At 48.1% G+C, this 22024-nt stretch overlaps 1 protein-coding gene across 2 annotated transcripts in view; it reads left to right on the top strand.

Moving 5' to 3' along the window:
* The window catches only part of abcf3 (ATP-binding cassette, sub-family F (GCN20), member 3), a 90984-nt gene that overhangs the window by 35073 nt on the left and 33887 nt on the right, over positions 1–22024 (top strand). For both annotated transcript variants that reach the window (XM_085989644.1, XM_085989642.1), the window contains exons 7-12: positions 3107–3373; positions 10780–10860; positions 14083–14142; positions 14532–14588; positions 17527–17549; positions 18792–18847. In XM_085989644.1, the coding sequence (XP_085845770.1) occupies positions 3107–3373; positions 10780–10860; positions 14083–14142; positions 14532–14588; positions 17527–17549; positions 18792–18847 (544 nt within the window). The remainder of the gene's footprint in view (positions 1–3106; positions 3374–10779; positions 10861–14082; positions 14143–14531; positions 14589–17526; positions 17550–18791; positions 18848–22024) is intronic.

Below are 22024 nucleotides of genomic sequence, written 5' to 3' on the forward strand. Positions count from 1 at the left end.
CCTTTCCAAACCTTCAGGCCCACAAAATTCTAATAGCGCAAGTCAGCAAATAAGAAATATAAACGCAAATAGGTAGCTGGGTTACGAAGCTGGATGCCAGAGTAAGCACGAATCCGTCAGGTGCAGATTTCAGAAAAGGCCAAACTCCTCAAGCTAAGTATCGCCAGCAGCACCTGGCGTCTGGGGTGCCAGTTAGATTTTCATTATCCACCCCCTCTTCTCCCCACAGAAACTACCACACCCTGCCGCTCACCAGTATGGTGTTCTTGCTGCCTCAGAGTTAGATGTATCCAGGCGCACCATACTGTGACTCTGTGTAGGGGAATCTGTCAGAGGCACAGGGGCTTTATTTGTCATGAGCATCAATGACTCACATTGAGGGAGTGCAGTACGGTGTGGGTGAATGGAAAGGAAGTGGCTGAGTTGGGTGGCAGTGAATGAATATGCTCAAGCTACATCTGTCTTCTGCATTCACCTTTTCAGCGCTAATTGTGTTTCTCACACTCCAATACTCTGAACAAAAGTACCCGAGTATGAGATATTAAAGACTTTTGTCCACCAATATCTTCACCTTTGTGTCTGCTGCATTTACCCGCTGATCGATCTTATTCCAACCAGTCCATTCCTATCCGGTGCTGTGATACTGAAAGGGCCACTCTCTCTCCCCACTACAGTCCTGGCACATGCTGCTCATTTTACATTTTCTTTCCCTATATCTACCCTGCTGGACAGTCTCTAACTTTAACTCTCTCTCTCTCTGTCTCTCCTGCTAGGCTGTCTTTGAGTTTTAACTCACCTCCCGCAGCCTCTACCTTGCTGGGTTGTCTCTGATTTAAAATCTCGTGTATCTATCCTGCTGGGCTGTCCGAGTCCTTCCTTGCTCAAAGTCCAGAGGTTGCCAGCCTTGGTGTGCTGTTTGACCCTAAGCTGAGCTTTGAATTTCACGTCTGATCTACCACCAAGACCACTACTGTCACCACCAGAAAAAAAAAAAAATCCTGTCTCCATCCCTACCTCACCCTACCCCACTGAAACCCTCTTCCACACTATCCTTACCCCAGGATCAACTTTGTCAATGTTGCCCTTACAAGCTCTTAAAATTCACTATACATAAACTTCACCTCATCCAGAGCTCTGCTCCCTGCATCCCACCCAGTGGGTGATCCCACTCACCTATCATCCCTGCCCCTGCTACTGTCCGATGGATCCTCTTCCTTCAGTGCATTGATTTCAAAATGCTCACCCTCCTCTGCGATCCTTCCCATGACCCTGCTCCAACCTACCACAGCAGCCACCTCCAACCCGATGTCCCGCTCTTCGACCCGCCACTCCTCTCGACTCTGCTCTACTGTACATTCCCGCCTTCCCAATTGCTGCCATAGCTTTCAGCCACCTTGTCCACACTGACGTAAGAAAACTACTAGGCACTTGGTCTAAACGTCAAACAAAGCTTTAATCAACTGTTTTACAACATGGAGGTCTAGTTGTGTCCTTCACTAGTTCCTGTTAATGTCCTGCGCAAGCTGGGCCCGTGCCCGAGTATTTATACTCTCCCTGGACAGCGCTGCCCGCAGGCCGCTCAGTTGATTCATGTCACTCTGTAATTCTGTCCCTAAACCCCTTGGAATATCTCCACCCGTCCTCAAAAACCTCCTTAAAACGTACCTCTTTGACTGCTCCACTCCCCCTTCCTGCTTGGATCCAACTCCCACCAATGGATACGTTCGAGTCACTTGTACGCGTCTATTGCTCCGTCGATGTCGAAACCCCCACTGAAATCAGACGACTCTGAATTTAATCGATGAATCAGTGACGCAAGTTGCACCCTTGCTAAAAAGTCATTTGACAGAGGTGGATTTGGTCAATGGTTGATTGTATTAAATTTTTTTTTTTTTTTTTTTTTTAACAGTATTCAAAATTATGAGGGGCTTTGATAGAGAAAATAGGGAGAAACTGTTGCCACTGGCAGGAGGGTTGGTAACCAGACACACATTTCAGATAATTGGCAAAAGGACCAGAGGGGAGATGGGAATTCTTCTACGCAGTGAGTTGTGATTTGGAACTCACTGCCTGAAAGGGCGGTGGAAACTGTTTCAATAGTAACTTGCATAAGGGAATTGGATACGTACTTCATAGAATCATACAGCGAGAAGGAGGCCATTCGGCCCATCCTGCCTGTGCCTGCTCTTTGAAGGAGCTAGCCAATTAGGCCCACTCACCTGCTCTTTCCCCATTTGCAAATTTTTCCCCTTCCAGTATTTCTCCAATTCCCTTTTGAAAGTTACTATTGAATTTACTTCCACCGTCCTTTCAGGCAGCGCGTTCCAGATCACAACAACTCGCTGCGTAAATTTTTTTTCTTCCTGTCGCCTCTGGTTCTTTTGCCATTTACCTTAAATCTGTGTCCTCTGGTTACCAGCCCTCCTGCCAATGGGAACAGTTTCTTTTTATTTACTGCATCAAAACCCTTCATGATTTTGAACACCTCTATCAAATCTCCCCTTAATCTTTTCTGCTCTAAGCAGAACAATCCCTGCTTCTCAAGTCTGTCCACATAACTGAAGTCCCACATTTCAGGTACCATTCTAGTAAATCTCCTCTGCACCATCTCCAAGGCCTTGACATCCTTCCTAAAGTGTGGTGCCCAGCTGGGGCCTAACCAGTGTTTTATAAAGGTTTGTATAACTTCCTTGCTTTTGTACTCTGCCTCTATTATGAAGCCAAGGATCCCGTATGCTTTTTTAACAGCCTCAACTTGTCCTGTCACCTTCAATGTTTGTGCACATACACCCCCAGGTCTCTCTGTTCCTGCACCACCTTTAAAATGGTACCATTTAGTTTATATTGCCTCTCATTCTTCCTACCAAAATGTATCACTTCACACTTCTCTGCCTTACATTTCATCTGCCACATGTCTACCGATTTGCTGGGCTACGGGGGAAGAGCAGGGGAGTGGGACTAATTGGGTAGCTCTTTAAAAGAACCGGCGCAGGCACGATGGGCCGAATGGCCGCCTGTAACTTTCTATGATAAAAGTAAGGTGCACAGAATTAAAATATTGGGGGAAAGGGGCTGTATTTTAAAATCTGGTGTCTCTTCATTTCAGGACCTTACTTACTGGCGCTGAGTTGCACCTCGCTTACGGTAGACGTTATGGTTTGATCGGTCGGAACGGCTTGGGGAAAACCACGCTGCTGAAGATGATGTCTGCGCGGAGTCTACGCATCCCGTCGCACATCAGCATCTTGCATGTGGAGCAGGAGGTGGTGGGCGATGACACGCAGGCGCTGCAGAGCGTGCTGCAGTGCGACACCGTGCGCGAGAGCCTGCTGCAGGCGGAGAAGGAGCTGACAGCAAAGCTGAACGCTGGTCTGTAAGTAAAGACCTGCAGCACACGGCGCAGGGACGCTGCAAACACGTAGCGCTCAGACAGACGCTCGGCCGGTGCTGGGGGATGTTCCCTGATTCGGTCTCGTAGCCCGTGTGTTGGCCCTTTTATTTTCATATTCCAGATTTTTTTCCTGGGTTCAGTGTCTCCGAACACCCCTCAAGGTGAGCCCTCGGTTCTGACACTGCTTTCAACCTGCCCATCGTCCAGGGGGTAACTTTTTAACAAGCCCAACATTTAGAAAGAACTCGCATTTCTACAGCGAATGTCATGGCCTCAGGACATTCCAAAGTGCTTCACAGCCAATGCAGGACTTTAGAAGTGGAGTCACTGTAGTTATGCAGGGAAACGTGTCGGCCAATTTGCAAACAGCACTGAGCAGATAATCTATTTTGCTGCTGTTGGTTGAGCTGTACATTTTGGCAAGGATGTCTTGAGAGCTCCTTGTTCTTCGTGTTTCGGAGCTTGAGCAGCAGCTGGCGTCACTGCGGTGCATCCGCGAGTCTGAGAGCTTCGTGGACAGCACGTTTCAAGAGGTGGTTGTAAGAACCTGCGCCATCATTCAATAAGATCATGGCTGATCTTCTACCTCATCTCCACTTTCCTGCACTATCCCCATATCCCTTGATTCCCTTAATATCCAAAAATCTATCAATCTCTGTCTTGAATATACTCAGCGACTGAGCCTCCACAGCCCTCTGGGGCAGAGAATTCCAAAGATTCACCAGCCTCTGAGGGAAGAAATTTCTCCTCATCTCAGTCCTAAATGGCCGACCCTGTATTCTGAAACTGTGACCCCTGGTTCTAGACCCCCCAGCCAGGGGAAACATCCTCCCTGCATCTACCCTGTCAAGCCCTGTAAGAATTTTGTGTGTTCTTCTAAACTGTAGAGAATATAGGCCTAGTCTACTCAATCTCTCCTCATAGGACAATCCCCCCATCCCAGGAACCAGCCTGGTGAACCTTCGTTGCACTCCCTCTATGGCAAGTATATCCTTCCTTAGGTAAGGAGACCAAATCTGTACACAATACTCCAGGTGTGGTCTCACCAGGGCCCTATATTAATGCAGTAAGACGTCTTTACTCTTGTACTCAAATCCTCTTGTAATAAAGGCCAACATACCATTTGCTTTCCGAATTGCTTGCTGTACCTGCATGTTAACTTTCAGTGATTCGTGTACAAGGACACCCAGGTCCCTCTGAACACCAACATTTCCCAATCTCTCACCATTTAAAAAATACTCTGCTTTTCTATTTTTCCTACCAAAGTGGATAACTTCACATTTCTCCACATTATATTCCATTTGCCATGTTCTTGCCAAATCACTTAGCCTGTCTATATCCCCTTAAAGCCTCTGTGCATCCTCCTCACAACTTACATTCCCACCCAGCTTTCTATCATCAGCAAACTTGGATATGTTACATTTGGTCTCTTCATCCAAATCATTGATGTAGATTGTGGACAGCTGAGGCCCGAGCACTGATCCTTGCGGTACCCCACTAGTTACAGCCTGCCAATCCGAAAATGACCTGTTTATTCCTACTCTGTTTTCTATCTGTTAACCAATCCTCAATCCATGCTAGTATATTACCCCCATCTCATGAGCCCTAATTTTGCTGCTTAACCTCTTGTGTGACACCTTACCGAATGCCTTCTGAAAATCCAAATACACCAACTGGTCCCCCCTAATCTATTCTGCTAGTTATCAGCCATGATCTCATTGAATGGCGGAGCAGGCTCGAAGGGCTGAATTGCTTCCTCCTGCTCCTATTTCTTATGTTCCTACAACCTCAAAAAACTCTAACCGATTCGTCAAACACGATTTCTCTTTCATAAATCCGTATTGACTCTGCCCAATCCTACTATTATTTTCGAAGTGCCCTGTTACCACGTCCTTGATGATAGATTCAAGCATTTTCCTTATTACTGATGTACGGCTAACTGGTCTGTAGTTCCCCGTTTTCTCTCTCCTTTCTTAAATAGTTTCAGGAGGTAGTCACCCCACAGCTTGAAGTGTGCAGGCAGAGAGGGAATGGGTGACCACCAGGCAGGTAGTGCAAGAGTCCCCTGAGTGCATCTCGCTCTCTGACCAGTGTTCAGTTCTGAGTACTGGTGAGGCGATGGTTCCTCTGGGGAGAACGGCCAGAGCCAAGCCTGTGGCACCACGGGTGACTCAGCTGTGTGGGGGGGAGGAAGAAGAGTGGGAGAGCAATAGTGGTAGGGGATTCGATAGTATGGGGCTGCAGATGTGACTCCAGGATGGTATGTTGCCTCCCTGATACCAGGGTTAAGGATGTCTCTGAGCGGCTGCAGAAATTTGAGGGGGGAGGGTGAACAGCCAGAGGTCGTGGTCCATATTGGTACCAACAACATAGGTAGAAAGATGGATGAGGTCCTGCAGGCAGATTTTAGGGAGCTCGGAAAGAGATTAAAAAGCAGGACCTCAAAGGTAGTAATCTCCGGATTACGCCCGGTGCCACTCGCAAGTGAGTATAGCAATAGGAGGATAGAGCAGATGAATGCGTGGTTAGAGAGATGGAGGGAGGGCTTCAGATTCCTGGGGCATTGGGACCGGTTCTGGGGGGGGTGGGACCTGTACAGGCCGTACCTCAACGGGGCAGGAACCAATATCCTCACGAGGAGGTTTGCTAGTGCTGTTGGGGAGGGTTCAAACTAATTTGGCAGGGGGATGGGCACCAGGATGTAACATTAGAAAGTGGAAATAAAGTACTCTAAGGATTGGGAGAGGCAGAGAGCAGTAAAGTAAGAAATGGCAAGGTATTAGGTGGGGTCAAACTAAGAGAGAACACAGGATGGTCTAAGGTGGGTTTACAGTGTGTGTATGTAAACGCACGAAGCGTAGTAAACAAGGTCAGTGAGAACACAGGATGGTCTAAGATAGGTTTACAGTGTATGTATGTGAACACACGAAGCGTAGTAAACAAGGTCAGTGAGAATACAGGATGGTCTAAGATGGGTTTACAGTGTATGTGTGTGAACGCACGAAGCGTAGTAAACAAGGTCAGTGAGAACACAGGATGGTCTAAGATGGGTTTACAGTGTATGTATGTAAACGCACGAAGCGTAGTAAACAAGGTCAGTGAGCTGCAGGCACAAATAGCCACATGGGAATATGATGTGACAATAACTGAGACCTGGCTCAAAAAAGGGCAGGACTGGGTATTAAATATTCCTGGTTATAATGTGTTCAGGAAAGAAAGGAGATGTCAGGTTGCAAATACATCTGAGAATCAGGCTATATATAGAAAGGTCAGAGGGGAAGTGAAAAAGAAAATAAGAGGGGCAAAGAGAGGGTATGAGAATAGAATGGCAACCAACATAAAAGGTAATCCAAAAGTCTTCTATAGGCATATAAATAGTAAAAGGGTAGGAAGAGGGGGGGTGGGGCCGATTAGGGACCAAAAAGGAGACCTATGCACGGAGGCAGAGGGTATGGCTGAAGTGCTAAATGTGAACTTTGCATCTATCTTCACCAAGGAAGAGGATGCTGCCATAGACATAGTGAAGGAGGAGGTAGTGAAGACACTTGATGGGATACAAATTGATAGAGGTATTAGAAAGGCTGGCTGTACTTAAAGTAGATAAATCACCAGGAGCGGATGGGATGCATCCTAGGATATTGAGGGCGGAAATCTTGGAGGTACTGGCCATAATATTCCAATCCTCCATAGATACGGGGGCGGTGCCAGAGGACTGGAGAATTGCAAATGTTCAAAAAAGGGTGTAAAGATAAACCCAGCAACTACAGGCCAGTCAGTTTAGCCTCGGTACTGGGGAAGCTTTTAAAAACAATAATTAGGGACAAAATTAACAGTCATTTGGATAGGTGTGGATTAATTAAGGAAAGCCAGCACGGATTTGTTAAAGGCAAATAGTGTTTAACCAACTTGATCGAGTTTTTTGATGAGGTACCAAAGAGGGTTGACGTGGTGTACATGGATTTCCAAATGGCGTTTGACAAAGTGCCACATAACAGGTTTGCCAGCAAAGTTGAAGCCCATGGAATAAAAGGGACAGTGGCAGCATGGATACGGAATTGGCTAAGTGACAGGAAACAGAGTCGTGGTGAACGGTTGTTTTTCGGACTGGAGGAAGGTATACAGTGGTGTTCCCCAGGGGTCGGTTCTAGGGCCACTGCTTTTCTTGATATATACTAATGACTTGGACTTGGGTGTACAGGGCACAATTTCAAAATTTGCAGATGACACAAAACTTGGAAGTATAGTGAACAGTGAGGAGGAGAGTGATAGACTTCAAGAAGATATAGACAGGCTGGTGGAATGGGCGGACACGTGGCAGATGAAATTTAACACAGAAAAGTGCGAAGTGATACATTTTGGTAGAAAGAGGCCATATAAACTAAATGGTGCAATCCTGAAGGGGGTGCACGAACAGAGAAACCCGGGGGTATATGTGCATAAATCATTGAAGGTGGCAGGGCAGGTTCAGAAAGCAGTTAAAAAGGCTTATGGGATCCTGGGCTTCATAAATAGAGGCATAGAGTACAAAAGTTTGGAAATTATGATGAACCTGTATAAAACACTGGTTCAGCCTCAACTGGAGCATTGTGTCCAATTCTGGGCACCACACTTTAGGAAGGATGTGAAGGCCTTAGAGAGGGTGCAGAAAAGATTTACGAGAATGATTCCAGGAATGAGGGACTTCAGTTACGTGGATAGACTGGAGAAGCTGGGGTTGTTATCCTTGGAGCAGAGAAGGTTGAGAGGAGATTTGATAGAGGTGTTCAAAATCATGAGGGGCCTGGACAGAGTAGATGGAGAGAAACTGTTCCCATTGGCAGAAGGATCGAGAACCAGAGGAGACAGATTTAAGGTGATTGGCAAAAGAACCAAAGGTGATGTAAGAAAAAACTTTTTTACGCAGCGAGTGGTTAAGATCTGGAAAGCACTTCTGAAAGGGTGGTGGAGACAGATTCAATCTTACCTTTCAAAAGGGAATTGGATAAGTATCTGAAGGAAAAAATTTTGCAGGGGAGTGGGACTAGCTGAATTGCTCTTGCAGTGAGTCACCACGGGCTCGACGGGCCGAATGGCCACCTTCCATACTGTAACCGTTCTAGGATTCTTCGACCTGTGCCATCAGATTAATATCTCCTTTGAAAGACGACACCTCCGACAGTGCAGCACTCCCTCAGTACATTGTCAGCTGTGGCTCAATGGTAGCACTCTCGGCTCGGAAGTCGGTAGGCCGTGGGTTCAAGTCCCGCTCCCACTCCAGTTTAGTGCTGAGGGAGCACTGCACTGCACTGCCGGAGGTGCCGTCTTTCAGACGAGATGTTAATCATCTGCTCTCTCAGGTGGACAGAAAAGATCCCACGGCACTATTTCAAAGAAGAGCAGGTGAGTTCTCCCCAGTGTCCTGGCCACTATTTACCCCTCAATCAACACAACAACAAAAAACAGATTTTGTGGTTATTATCACATTGCTGTTTGCGGGAGCTTTCTGTGAGCAAAGTGACTACACTCAAAACATAATTCATTGGCTGTAAAGTACTTTGAGACGTCATGAGGTCGTGAAAGGTGCTACAGGAATGCAAGTCTTTTTAGACACTCTGCGGGAGAAATTGGGCACCTTAGCACCTCCGGGGTCGTTCGCGACCGGGCGCGGCGAGAAGATCGACTCTCGCTATATATGGCGTTGCGCCCCATTCTCCTTTGCGGAGATCGTGACGTCGTCGCTGTGCGCATCGCCCCGGACCCGAGCTTCTGTTCCGCCCCCACCCCTCACTGGCTGATGACACTGACAGCTCCATGAGGCGTTGTTCAGGACGCCGGGCGCTTTGGTTGGGGGGGGGTGGGTGTTGGGGAGGCGAAAGTTCAAGGGGAGGTTGCTGAGATAAGTACCTACATTTCTGAAATGGTTTTGGTCAACTTCTTTTGCTTCTCCTGGGCCGCGATCGATGAGCCCGGCGCTCTGCTGGAGTGCATGGGGCTGATCGAGCCGCATCGTGGCCACCGTCGGGGACCAGCTGACTGGTCCCAGTGCAGGGCCTGCAGCGATGACCCTTCCCTTTAAGGGAGGGGAGGAGCCTCGGAATGCGGCAGTGCTGCGCGGCCCACTGGTACCGCCCCGCCTGCTGCCTATTGCGCTCCAGGAAGGAAGTGGTGAGCTTCATTTAGCGCTCCTCCTTCCTGGAGTGCTAAACCCAATATTGTGAAAGCTGGGAATCGTTGGCGCCTGGCGCTAAGGTTACCGCCCCCAAATGGGGCAATAATAAATTTCTCCCCCTGTGTAACTCCATGTGCTCAAGACTATGGAGTGAGGTTTGAACCCCCACTGCCTTCTGACTCGGGCGTGAGTGCTATCACCGAGCCAAGGCTGATTAAAACAGAAAAGAGAGTCGTCGCTGTATCTTGGCTTACTGGTTATATCACACACTCTTTCCTGACTTCGAGGCAGTAGAACAAGCACTCCTCTAGACCATGACTTGGGCTATAAACTGCCAAACAGATTTATTAAACTGTAAATGTATTAGTCAACAGTAGCAATGGTGCACTAGATTTACAGTAGTTACAGACTTAACCTTGGAAGGTGGAAAACTTTTCAATCTAGTCATTCCTGTTTGGCAGCTGTCTTGTATCAATAAGAAATTCTGTTTTAAAGGGCTATAAAGTGTTTTAATAGCGCGATGTGACCAGTACTCCTCAATTCTACCTGCCCGATACCTGTGTGAGGACTGCCTTTGGCTCCTGTTTGGTCCATTGAGTAATGTAACTCCTCTGACGCTGTGGTGAGCTTTGTAGGAACTTGTCCCTCCTCCCAGCTCTCCACAGGAAGCTGCTGCAAATAGGATAGTTGGTGGTCAGTGCGCAGCTGAAACACGCAGAGCGGAGTGTCCCACATTTGATCTCCAGTCGGGTTGACTTGGGTGCTAGTGTTGACCTCGGTACTGTACCTGCTGGGCGAGGGAAGGGCAAACCAGCCAGGGGTCGGTGCGCCAGTCACCCCCAGCCAGGGGTCGGTGCGCCAGTCACCCCCAGCCAGGGGTCGGTGCGCCGGTCACCCCCAGCCAGGGGTCGGTGCGCCGGTCACCTCCTGTTGGGAAAGTGTGGGTGTGATGGTCAGATGTGGACAGGATTGGGCTTGGCTTTGAACTACCTGCCAATGCTCTCGGATGTGAAACGCTGCCACTTTCACTGAGGTATTTAGGGTGTCCAGCACATCACGTACTGTATCCTAGTGAAAGTCAGGAGAGGAGAGAAGATGGGTGAAGAAAAAGATGTCCATCACCTTCGAGTTAGTGCTGTTGGAGGTCAGCCTGTAAGATGTACATCACCTTCGAGCTAGTGCTGTTGGAGGTCAGCCTGTAAGCTGTAAATATCATTGTCTTTGTGACTTTCTCTTGCAGGAGCGATGGTACAGAGAGCACCAGGCTGACAGAAATCTACGCCAAGTTGGAAGAGATCGAAGCGGACAAGGCTCCGGCCAGGTGCGTTTAGAATGAATACGGGTGAGATGAGCGAATCCTTTAAGAACGACAGTTCATTCCGGAGTTTGGGAGGTAACGGGTTAATGCATCAAAAAACACAGAGTGAAGAAACGTTTCTGCCAAGACAACAGTCGGGGTCGCGAACGGCCTCAGTGACCCCTGACCTTGGGAGGCGGAAATATCAGCCGTGATTCCTACGACCCAAAGACCCAGCTGGGAAATGTGTGTGTTTGGATGGCAAATGAGGATGGGATTGGGATCAGTTGTTGTGCCCCCCCCCCCCCCCACGGTCAGATAACCTACTGACACTCGATGTGAAGGACGGGCAGTCGGGCGAAGTACCAGAGGGGCTGGTCTTGCTTGTGTAGCGAAACTCAGCAGGATTTGGCACCTTTGGGTGATGGGGGAAGGAGCAAATGAGAACGTACAGTGGTACACAGGAACGGCAGGATGCCATTCAGCCCCTTGAGCCTGTTCCACCATTCAATCCGATCATGGCTGATCTGTACCTCAATGACTCCATTTACCCGCCTTCGCTCCGTATCCCTTGATTCCCTTGCCCAATAAAAATTAAGCTATCTAAGTCTTGGAAGGATCGGTCCTAGGACCCCAGCCGTTCACAATATATATTAAAGATCTGGACGAGGGAATTGGATGTAATATCTCCAAATTTGCAGACGACACAAAGCTGGGCGGGAGGGTATGCTGTGAGGAGGATGTCGTGAAACTCCAGTACGATTTGGACAAGTTGGGTGATTGGGCAGAAACATGGCAAATGCACTATAATGTGGATAAATGTGAGGTTATCCACTTTGGTGGCAAAAACAGGAAGGCAGATTATTATTTGAATGGCAATAGATTGGGAGAAGGGGAAGTGCAAAGAGACCTGGGTGTCCTTGTGCACCAGTCGCTGAAGGTAAGCATGCAGGTGCAGCAGGCGGTTAAGAAGGCAAATGGTATGTTGGCCTTCGTAGCAAGAGGGTTCGAGTACAGGAACAAACATGTCTTGCTGCAGTTGTACAGGGCCTTGATGAGACCGCACCTTGAGTATTGTGTGCAGTTTTGGTCACCTTACCTGAGGAAGGACGTTCTTGCCATGGAGGGAGTTCAGCGAAGATTCACCAGGCTGATACCTGGGATGGCAGGAATGACGTATGAGGAGAGATTGTGTCGATTGGGCTTGTACTCGCTGGAGTTTAGAAGATTGAGAGGGGATCTCATCGAAACCTATAAAATTCTGTCAGGTCTGGACAGACTAGATGCAGGAAGGATGTTCCCGATGGCCGGGGAGTCCAGAACCAGGGGTCATAGTCTAAGGATAAGGGGTAAGCCATTTAGGACTGAAATGAGGAGGAATTTCTTCACCCAGAGAGTGGTGAACCTGTGGAATTCTCTGCCACAGAGGGCGGTGGAGGCCAGTTCATTAAATATATTCAAGAAAGAGTGGATATATTTCTTAAGGCTAAAGGGATCAAGGGATATGGGGAGAAGGCAGGGACAGGGTACTGAATTTGGATGATCAGCCATGATCACATTGAATGGCGGAGCAGGCTCGAAGGGCCGAATGGCCTACTCCTGCTCCTATCTTCTATGTTTCTATGATAGCTCCAATTGACCCCCAGCCTTTTGAGGGTGAGATTTCTAAATTGCCACTGTCCTTTGTGTGGAAGAAGTACCACCTCATTTCCCTCCTAAATGGCCTGGCTCCAGTTTTAAGATTATGTTCTTGTTTCCCCCACCAAAGGAAATAGTTTCTCTCTCTCTACACTATCGAATCCTTTTAACGTTTTAAACACCTCCGTTAGATCACCCCTTAACCTCCTAAACTCAAGGGAGCCAAGTTTATGTAACCTGTTATAATTTAACCATTTAAGACCCGGTATCATTCTAATGATTCTGCCTCCCCTCCGAGGTCAGTACATCCTTCCTGCGATGCAGTGCACAGAGACAACAGTTACTCCAGATGGGATCTAACCGGAGCTTTATATCACTGTAGCATAACTTCTACCGCTTTGTATTCCGGCCCTCTTGAGATGAAAGGCCAACATTCCATTAGCTGTTTTGTACCTGCGCATTATCTTCCCGTGATTTGTGCCCAGGGACACGTAAATCCCTTTGCTCCTCCACAGCTCCGAGTCTCTGGTCATTCTTCTGCAGTAGTTGAGGAAGTGCTGCAGTAGCAGAGGTGCCGTCCTTTGAATAGGATGTTGAAACTGAGGTGCCTCCTGTATGTTCAACTGAGCTTAAATGTCCCTCTTTGAACATGAGCATGGAATTCTTGTGTCCTGCATGAGCCTTTTCCCAGAGAGGAGACCTTGTGCTCCCTTCCATAGAAAGAAGGAACTTGCATTTCTATAGCGCCTTTCACGACCACAGGACGTCCCAAAGTGCTTTACAGCCAATGAAGTACATTTAAAGTGTAGTCACTGTTGTAATGTAGAAAACGCGGCAGCCAATTTGCACACAGCAAGATCCCACAAACAGTAATGTAATAATGACCAGATTATCTGTTTTTAGTGATGTTGATTGAGGGATAAGTATTGGCCAGGACGCCGGAGAGAACTCCCCTGTTCTTCTTCGAAATAGTGCCATGGGATCTTTTATGTCCACCTGAGAGAGCGGACAGGGCAGTGCTCCCTCAGTACTGTGCTCAAGTGTCAGCATAGATGGAGTGGGACTTGAACTCAGAACCTTCTGACTCAGAGGCGAGAGTGCTACCCACTGAGCCCCAGCTGACAGTCCTAACTCTCTCAGCTCACGCATAAAGAAGTGCCGGGAAGGCTGCCAGCCCCTGGGTTTATGAAGGTTGCTTGCTCTGATGTCAGTGGCAACGTTTCTGTGACGTGGATTTGGCAGTTTTACAGCTGGACTGCCGAGGTAACTTGGTGTTCTACCTTGACATGGTAAAGTTTTCTGTGAGAAGTTCATGCAACACTGGAGCAGTCAGGTTTCCCAGGGCAATATGTTGGCACATATCAGCATTTAGTATGATTGAGAATGCTGGGAATGATTTGGCTGATGTGATGGTCCTTTGAGTTTAGATGGGGCGGGGCATGTGGAGAGTTGGCCTTGCAGAACTGCATTGTTGTCCTAAACCATGAAATTCACTGTACGTGTGCGCAGTTCTCCCTCGCGTGCACTCTCCCCCTCTCGCTCACTAACCATTCCAACACAAACACCTGTATCTAGCTCTGGTTTGATGGTCTCTCTCTCTGTTTTTAGGGCCTCGGTTATTCTGGCTGGTTTGGGCTTCAGTTCCAAGATGCAGCAACAGATGACTAGGTAAGGCACTGCGCGTAAAATGTTTCTTTTGAATAAGCTGTTGATTTAGTACTTGTAAGCGAATGTCAGAACAGTATATTATCGGTGAGAGCAAGCAGTCCATCACAGAGCGCTGTATAATATCAGTAACAACCAATGTTGCGCCATGTGTATGTTATTTATTGCCTGTTGTAACCTCCGATACAGGTAGTTACCTCTCCCCATTTTACTTAAACTACAGCAATTCTATATAAGCCAGTGAGGCGAAGTATTAAATTACTATCTACCCAAACTTTCCATCAAACTTTGTGAGTTTCATTTAACTTGTGCATCCCTGTTCTCCTTTTCAATCGTTTTGTAGTTATGGAGAAGTATTTGTTTTAAAACCCAGTGTTAACTTTGTGTTTCAGGGAGTTCTCTGGAGGCTGGAGAATGAGGCTGGCTTTAGCCACGGCACTATTTGCCAAGTAAGTGATTGGTCCGCCATGGTCCCCGGTCTGTGTTCGGTTTAAAGCCGGCGAGCTGGCTGCTTTGAATACATTCAGCATTGTATAGTGATATAGACCAAAGGCGGGTAAATGGAGTCGAGGTACAGATCAGCCGTGATCTTAATTGAATGGTGGAACAGGCTCGAGGGGCTGAATGGCCTACTCTTGTTCCTATGTTATCCTTCGGCTATCTTCAGTTCAGAGTAATTTTAAACTCCTTTTCTTATGGCCAACTTTGTTTTACCAAATCAGCCAAAGTTTGATCCTGGGAATGAACTCAAACAAGAAAGCTACCCAGTCACGTACTGGAGTGTGGTGTATCTAAGCTTCAAATCATAGAATAGTACAGCATAGAAGGAGCTCCACCGTATACCTCCCTCCAGTCCTAAAAACAGCCATTCACCACAACTCTCTTTTCTATCCCTTAGCCAGTTTTGTATCCGTGCTGCTACTGCCTCTTTTATTCCATGGGCTTCAATTTTGCTAACACGTCTAGTGTGTGGTACTTTTATCAAACGCCTTTTGAAAGCCCATGTACACAACATCAAGCTTATCCACTATCTTCATCTGCGAGCCCAGACAACGAACGTCAGCAGACTTATTCCACTGTTGTTTTGGGGTTTCTCTGAAACTGGGCCAATGCATTGCTGAGTGTGGTGCTGAGCCGTAGAGACCAGGAAGGACCCAAGCTCAGTCCCTGGACTTCACCGAGTTACTTAATCTCAACTGGGGCAGCACTAATTGGCCTCGGCACCCCTGAGCTAAGAGGAGGATAAATCAGCCCGATTCCTCCTGCTGGAGAGGTGCGGTGTGGAGATGTTGGGTGATAACAGGTTTGGGCTCAGTGTGATGCATCCAGCAGTCGAATAGTCTGCCCGACCTTGTCGACGTTCATAGTCTAGGCTTCCAGGTGAAGGTAGTGGATAGATAGGCTTGGAGAAAATTGGAAAAGGAAATTATTCTAAGTCATTCTGATATATTTTTCTAATCTGCTTATAAAGGAGCTGAATTAAGAGATGCATTTAATCTTTCATTTACATTCCTGTTTGTTGTGGATAGGGAGGAAACGGAAAACTTCGGAAAATACACAGAGATCTAAAATTTCTAAAACCACCATGCCACCTAGCACACCAGACAAAAGAACGGATCACAGGCTGGAGTTATACTGCCACTGTCGCACTGATTCAAGGCGTGTCAGCGTGAAAGTGGCAACGTCGCTCCAGAGCCAGCCCCGCGTAGATCAGTGCCAAATGGTGCGAGACCCCCTCGGGGAGTCCATCTCTTACCATTATGGACTGTGACCCCAGTGTACGACAAAGGTCAGGAAAAGGCCAGCTGGCTTGTCGATGCAGTCCTGTCCCATTGGCGCAATCTCCTCACACCATTAAACCAAACCCACCCCATCCCCACACACCCCAGGCAACAAAACCAGTGGAAAACAAACGGGAAATTCCCCCCCTCGCCCCCACGGGTTAATAGCAAGCTGCAGGAGACCATAGGGACTGGTGTCACTATCCCTGTCAACGCTCCTACCTCTAGAATGCGCGGTGTTCCACTCGCAGGATCATGCATAGCTCCCCTTTGAACGCGGGCAGCAAATCAACACTAGCTGTACATACTGATCATTTATTCCAAAGAGTGTACTGTCCGGCCAGCTTTAAAGAGTCTTGGGGCGGTCTGTTGGATCCAGGCACTCTCTAAACTTGCTGCAGAATCTCTTGTGTTAGTAGAAAGCGGGCACTACTACCCAGTTATTTTCTAACGTCAAGAGAACTGACGGGAGAACAGAGCTCTACGTACATACACGAGCATTGACGCGTCGAGCTCTCTCCAGGCCGACAGGAGTCCCAAACTAACGCACCTGGGGTGGGAGGTTCGATCAGTCGACCCTCTGTGGCAGGTACTGGGATCAGATAGTCGTCCGGGCCGCAGTACTTCGGGCACTGTGTGAGTGATGGAACCTGGAGCAGCAGACTGGTCACTGGGCACAGCTTGGCTCCTGATAACCCTGCAAGAGCAGGGTGGTCTTAACTGGATAAGCAACAGGAAGATTAACAGTGCTGTGTTCAGTTCTACATGTACAAAATTCCATTTAAACTCTGGCAGGAGACCGACTGTACAAAGGTATGGGAGTGTAAAGGTTATGTTACTGGACTAAATAATCCGGATGCCTGGACTAATAATCTAGAGACAGGAATTCGTGGCAGTTCGTGAATTTGAATTCAGTTTATAAAAACAAATAGCTAAATAAATCTGGAGTAACAGTTAAAGTGACCGTAAAGCTGTCTGTCATAAAAACCCAACTGGTTCACTAATGTCTCTCTAGGGAAGGAAAGCTGCTGTCCTCACCCACTCTGGGCCTGTATGTGACTCCAGTCCCGCATTGGTTTTTCTCGGTCTGGAGTCACACCATATGGACCCACACCATATCAGACACTCTGAGGAAAACAGCTTTGTATCTCCTGCCTATCTATAGCAGCAAGGAATATAGCGCTGAATAAGTTGATATGTAGTTGACCAGTTGTATGACACAGCCAGTGGCAACAGAAAGTAGTTTGCGCTCCTTGCTACCGTATGGCGTGTGAAATAAACACGGTCCTGACTCCTTGTGATCTGACGTCATGGTTGTATTTTAATAGACTCACTATACCTCAATAAGCTTGCTCTACCATCGTTTTGTTTTGTGTTTTTGCTCACAGCTCCCCTTCACTGCCTGAAGGCACTGACTCTTGGGGTTTTGTTAGCACTGGGGTACGAAGGGGAGTTGTAGCTCCCTTACTGGTAGTCGGGTTGAGATCAGGGTTCAAACCTGGGTCCAGTCTGCACTGCTGCGGGCAATTTGATCTCAATACAGATAATTGATGATTGTGGGTTATTACATTATCGCTCTCTTTCTCTCTCTCTCTCTCTCTCTCAGGCCTGATCTTCTGTTACTAGATGGTAAGTTGACTCGTTAAGAAAGAACTGGCATTCATGTAGCACCTTATCGCACCCCCTCAGCAGTGCTCCAAAGCACTTGATGTGCAATTAATCAGGTTGAAGGCAATTTGCTCTTGTATAATTCATGTTTTGTGCACTTAATGGATAATCTATCTGGCCAGTATTTGTAGTAAAATGTGCCTTTTAATAGTTTTACTGGGTGCTATTGTATGTCTGAGGGTGCATCGACTTGCAATACCATAGCGGTAGAACGTGTGCTTGCACCTATAGTCCCCACACACATCCAGCTCTTTATTCCAGTTGTGCTGTTGAGGGGCCAGGCCCTCCCCGGCCCCACCCCAGAGAGGATGGAGCATCAGCAAAGGATCGCTCTGGCTCCTGATTGCATTTCTCCCAGGGGGACACTTTCACAGCCCTGATCTGAGCAACCTCAATGAGGTGGTGCCGTTCCAGACAGTGAGGACTGCCCGACGAGGCGGTTTCACTGGGCAGTAGTAAGTGTAAGGGCTGCTGCAGCCAAGCTGGGCGATGAGGCAACTTCCTCTCATCGCTTACCTGTACGGACCTGTCTAGCCACTGAGGAATGAAGGTGCGAATCGCGCAACTTACAAACACCTGTGACAGCTGCGCCATTATTGCCGAGGCTGCCCTGAGCTACAAATCCACGCAGTGTGACCAAAGCAGAGTTTTTTTCATTCATTCTCGGGTGTGTGGTCGTCCCCGGCAAAGCCAGCATTTATTGTCCATCCCTAGTTTGATACAACGGAGTGGCTTGCTGGTCCAATTCCGAGGGTAGTTAAGAGTCAACCATGTTGGTGTGGGACTGGAGCCACACGTAGGCCCAGACCGGGTAAGGACGGCAGGTTCCCTTCCCTAAATCTAGTCATCCAGGAATGTACCTTCAGGAACAGGAACCTGACACTCTTAGCTGGCCCAGACTACACGTGACGCCTGTCCCATACGACGGTTGACTTTTAATGCCCTCTGGGCAACCAACGATGGACAATAAATGCGGCCTTGCCAGTGACAGCCACATCTCAAGAACACATTTTTGAAAAATTCCCTCTGAGATATTTGAAGCCAAAGAACTAATGAAGTGGTGTCTCTATATTTGGTAGAGTGATATAGTTCGAATGTAATGCGCAAGCTCCGAGTATCCTTGTGCTGTTAACTTCATTTAGTTTGTGAAATCCTGTCGGTGACGTCAATAAACTTCATACAAATAACTTCTCGTTTTCTTAGAACCTACAAACATGTTGGACGTGCGAGCCATCCTGTGGCTGGAGAACTACCTGCAGGTGAGTCCTTGCTCTGTGCCGGGATTGACGGCTTTTCAGCTCTTTATCATCACGTTCCCTTCAGCAGCGAATGTACTGTGTGGAAAATAAAGCCTTTCATTCTTTCTGAATCGGAATGACAGCAGTTGTGTTTTGCTGTTGAATTTCCTTGCACAGTTTTCAAAATGTATTGTAGACCCAAAAAGTAACTTTGGAAATTATTAAATCAAATTTGAAACCAGTACAGAACCACAAAGCTATTAATTGTTTATCTGGGATCAGGAGAATTTTTTCCTTAAACTGGATTTTAATGTAATCTCTGCAATGCCTGTGTATCCTGAATTCCCTCTGTGACCATTCACATGCGGATTTTGGCTGCCGCCCTGGGTCCAGGCCCATTACTTCTATTTCCCTTTTTTTTTTCTGCTATTGGACTCATCTGTCCTGTCTCCACCCAGTCCCGTCACCCAGTCATGCTACCTTTCATTTCTCCCCTCTTGCGTACTTTGCCCCCCCATCCCTACCCCAACCCATCACTACTCCTCCGCCTTCCTACTCTCCAGCCGCCGTTCAAGGCTGGAATAAGCTCGCAGCTTCCCTCTGGGCCCCTCTGCATTCTTTCGAAGGTGCGATTCAGGCACCCATCGCTGCCCCCTGATGAGCAACAACTCCAACTACCTCACCCTCCTCTCTCGTCAACCTCTTTCCCATTCCGCTCACTCCACCGGAAGATCTCATCATCGCCCCTCTCTGCATTTCTCTCCCGAAAGACCATTCAATCATGAACAAGGCCCTTGCTATCCATGTTGTGAATGATTGCGGTGATATTCTGGCCTTGCCTGAAACTTGTCTCGGGTGGCGACACCTTGCCTCTTAACCAAAGTCTCCCCTTACCATGGTCCCTCCGCCTGCTCCTCTGGTACCTTCTGGTCTCCTTCCTTGGAGCACTTTACATTGTCCCACCCCCCTCGCCTCCTTTAAAATCCTCATTATCTAGTGCCGCCCAAGCCCCACCCCGAGTTTCTCACAGATCTCCTGCCTCCTTTCATCCCTCAGCCTCTCCACTGAGCAACTCATCACTGGTGACTTCAATCTTCATCTCCGCTCCCTTGCCCATTCTCTACTGAATTCACTGACCTGTCCTCCCTAAACCGCTCCCTCCGTATAAACTCTCCCACCATACTCCTGCTCACTCCCTCGACCTTGCCATCGCCCATGGTTTCCCCCTGCCTTTCAGAACTGCTGTCATCACCTCTTCCTCCAAAAGACCCATCCTTGACTCCTCTGTTCTTGCAAACTACCACCCAATCTCCAACCTCCCTTTCCTCTCGAGTCCTTGAATGTGTTGTTACCTCCCAAATCTGTTTCAATCTTTCTAAACAGGTTTGTGTCCCTGCCACCGCACTGAAACAGTCCTAACGGGGATCAAGGGCTATGGGGATAGTTCAGGAAAGTGGAGATGATCTTATTGAATGGCAGAGCAGGCTCGAAGGGCCAAATGGCCTACTCCTATTTTTAGGAGATTTTGCTCGTCAGGTAGTAAAATTTAATTCCTATCCAAACGGCCAGAGCATGACGGAGGACGAGCGCAAAGCCCATGCACTCTGCAGGAGTGTTATACAACAAAATTTGTCACCGAGCCACATAAGGAGACATTAGGGCAGTTGAGCATCTTGAAGGAGAAAAGAGGTAGAGGCGCGGAGAGGTTTAGGGAGGGAATTCCAGAGCTCGGGGCCTCGGCAGCTGAAGGCACGGCCGTCAATGGTTGAGCGATTATAATCATTTCTTATGTTCTAACCAAAATCACAAAATACATTCTCCAAATGTGACTGGTGTATTATTCCTCCTCTTCGTTGAGCTCTCTGCAGCCTTTGACATGGCTGAGGTGGTGTCCTTTGCACCTAGTTTCCATCCCCATATCCTCCCTGTTGAAAAGACCACCTACTTTCACCATCCTCCTCCAGTGCCTCTCCTCCATTGTCCAGCTCAGTGGGCCTGCCCTTGCTTGGTTTCACTCTTGCCTAACAAATTGTAGCCAGAGCATTTCCAACAATGGCTTTTTTTCCTGCTCACACCATTACCTCTGGAGTCCCTCAAAGATCTGTGCTTGAATCCCCTCCTCTTCCTCATCTACATGCTGCCCCTATCAAATCAAATCAAATCAACTTTTATTGTCATTGTTGGTGCACAAGTGCAGTACAACGAAATGTAGGCTTGCGGCTCCCGAGAGAGTACAATTTGGATTAGGACACTTAAACATTCAACATACATTTATACATTTGGCTTGCAGTATATTAGCATAAATATGACCATAATAAAGTGCATTGGCAGATGTGCAGGCTTTAGTGTTTATTTGTGGAGTTCAGTAGGATGACAGCCCTGGGAAAGAAGCTGTTCCTAAATCTGGTCGTACGGGTGCGAATGCATCTGTAGCGTCTTCCAGATGGTAGGAGGGCGAACAGACTGTGGCTGGGGTGGGTAGGGTCTTTGATGATGGACCGTGCCCTCCGTAGGCAGCGTTTCTGATATATATGCTCTATGGTCGGTAGCCGGGTGCAGGTAATGCGTTGGGCAGTTTTGACTACCCGCAGCAGGGCTTTCCGGTCATGGGAGCTACAGCTGCCATACCATACCGTGATACAGTTTGTCAGGATGCTCTCTATAGTGCAGCGGTAGAAGTTAGAGAGGATCAGGGGTGACAGATTACATCCCTTCAGCCTCCTCAAGAAATATAGGCGCTGCTGGGCCTTCTTCGCCAGAGAGGAGGTGTTGAGGGACCAGGAGAGGTCTTCCGTGATGTGGACTCCGAGGAACTTAAAGCTGGCCACCCTTTCCACCTCCGCCCCATTGATGTGGATGGGGGTGTGACTTCCGCCTTTGGACTTCCTGAAGTCCACGATTATTTCCTTTGTTTTCTTGGTGTTAAGGGCCAGGTTGTTGTCGGCGCACCACTTCACGAGATGCTGGACCTCCTCCCTGTAGGCTGACCCATCGTTGTTGGTGATCTGGCCTACTACCGTGGTGTCATCTGCAAACTTGATGATGGTGTTGGAACCATTAACAGCCACACAGTCGTGGGTGAAGAGGGAGTAGAGGAGGGGGCTCAGCACACATCCTTGTGGGGCCCCCGTGTTCAGGGTCAGGCGGGGGGGGGGGGAGGTGTGGTTACCTAATTTGACAGACTGGGGTCTGTTTGTT

This window comes from Somniosus microcephalus, chromosome 6 (assembly GCF_052327205.1).
Source record: "Somniosus microcephalus isolate GS21.2 chromosome 6, FLI_Smic_1.0, whole genome shotgun sequence".
In the NCBI taxonomy this organism is placed as follows: Eukaryota; Metazoa; Chordata; class Chondrichthyes; order Squaliformes; family Somniosidae; genus Somniosus; species Somniosus microcephalus.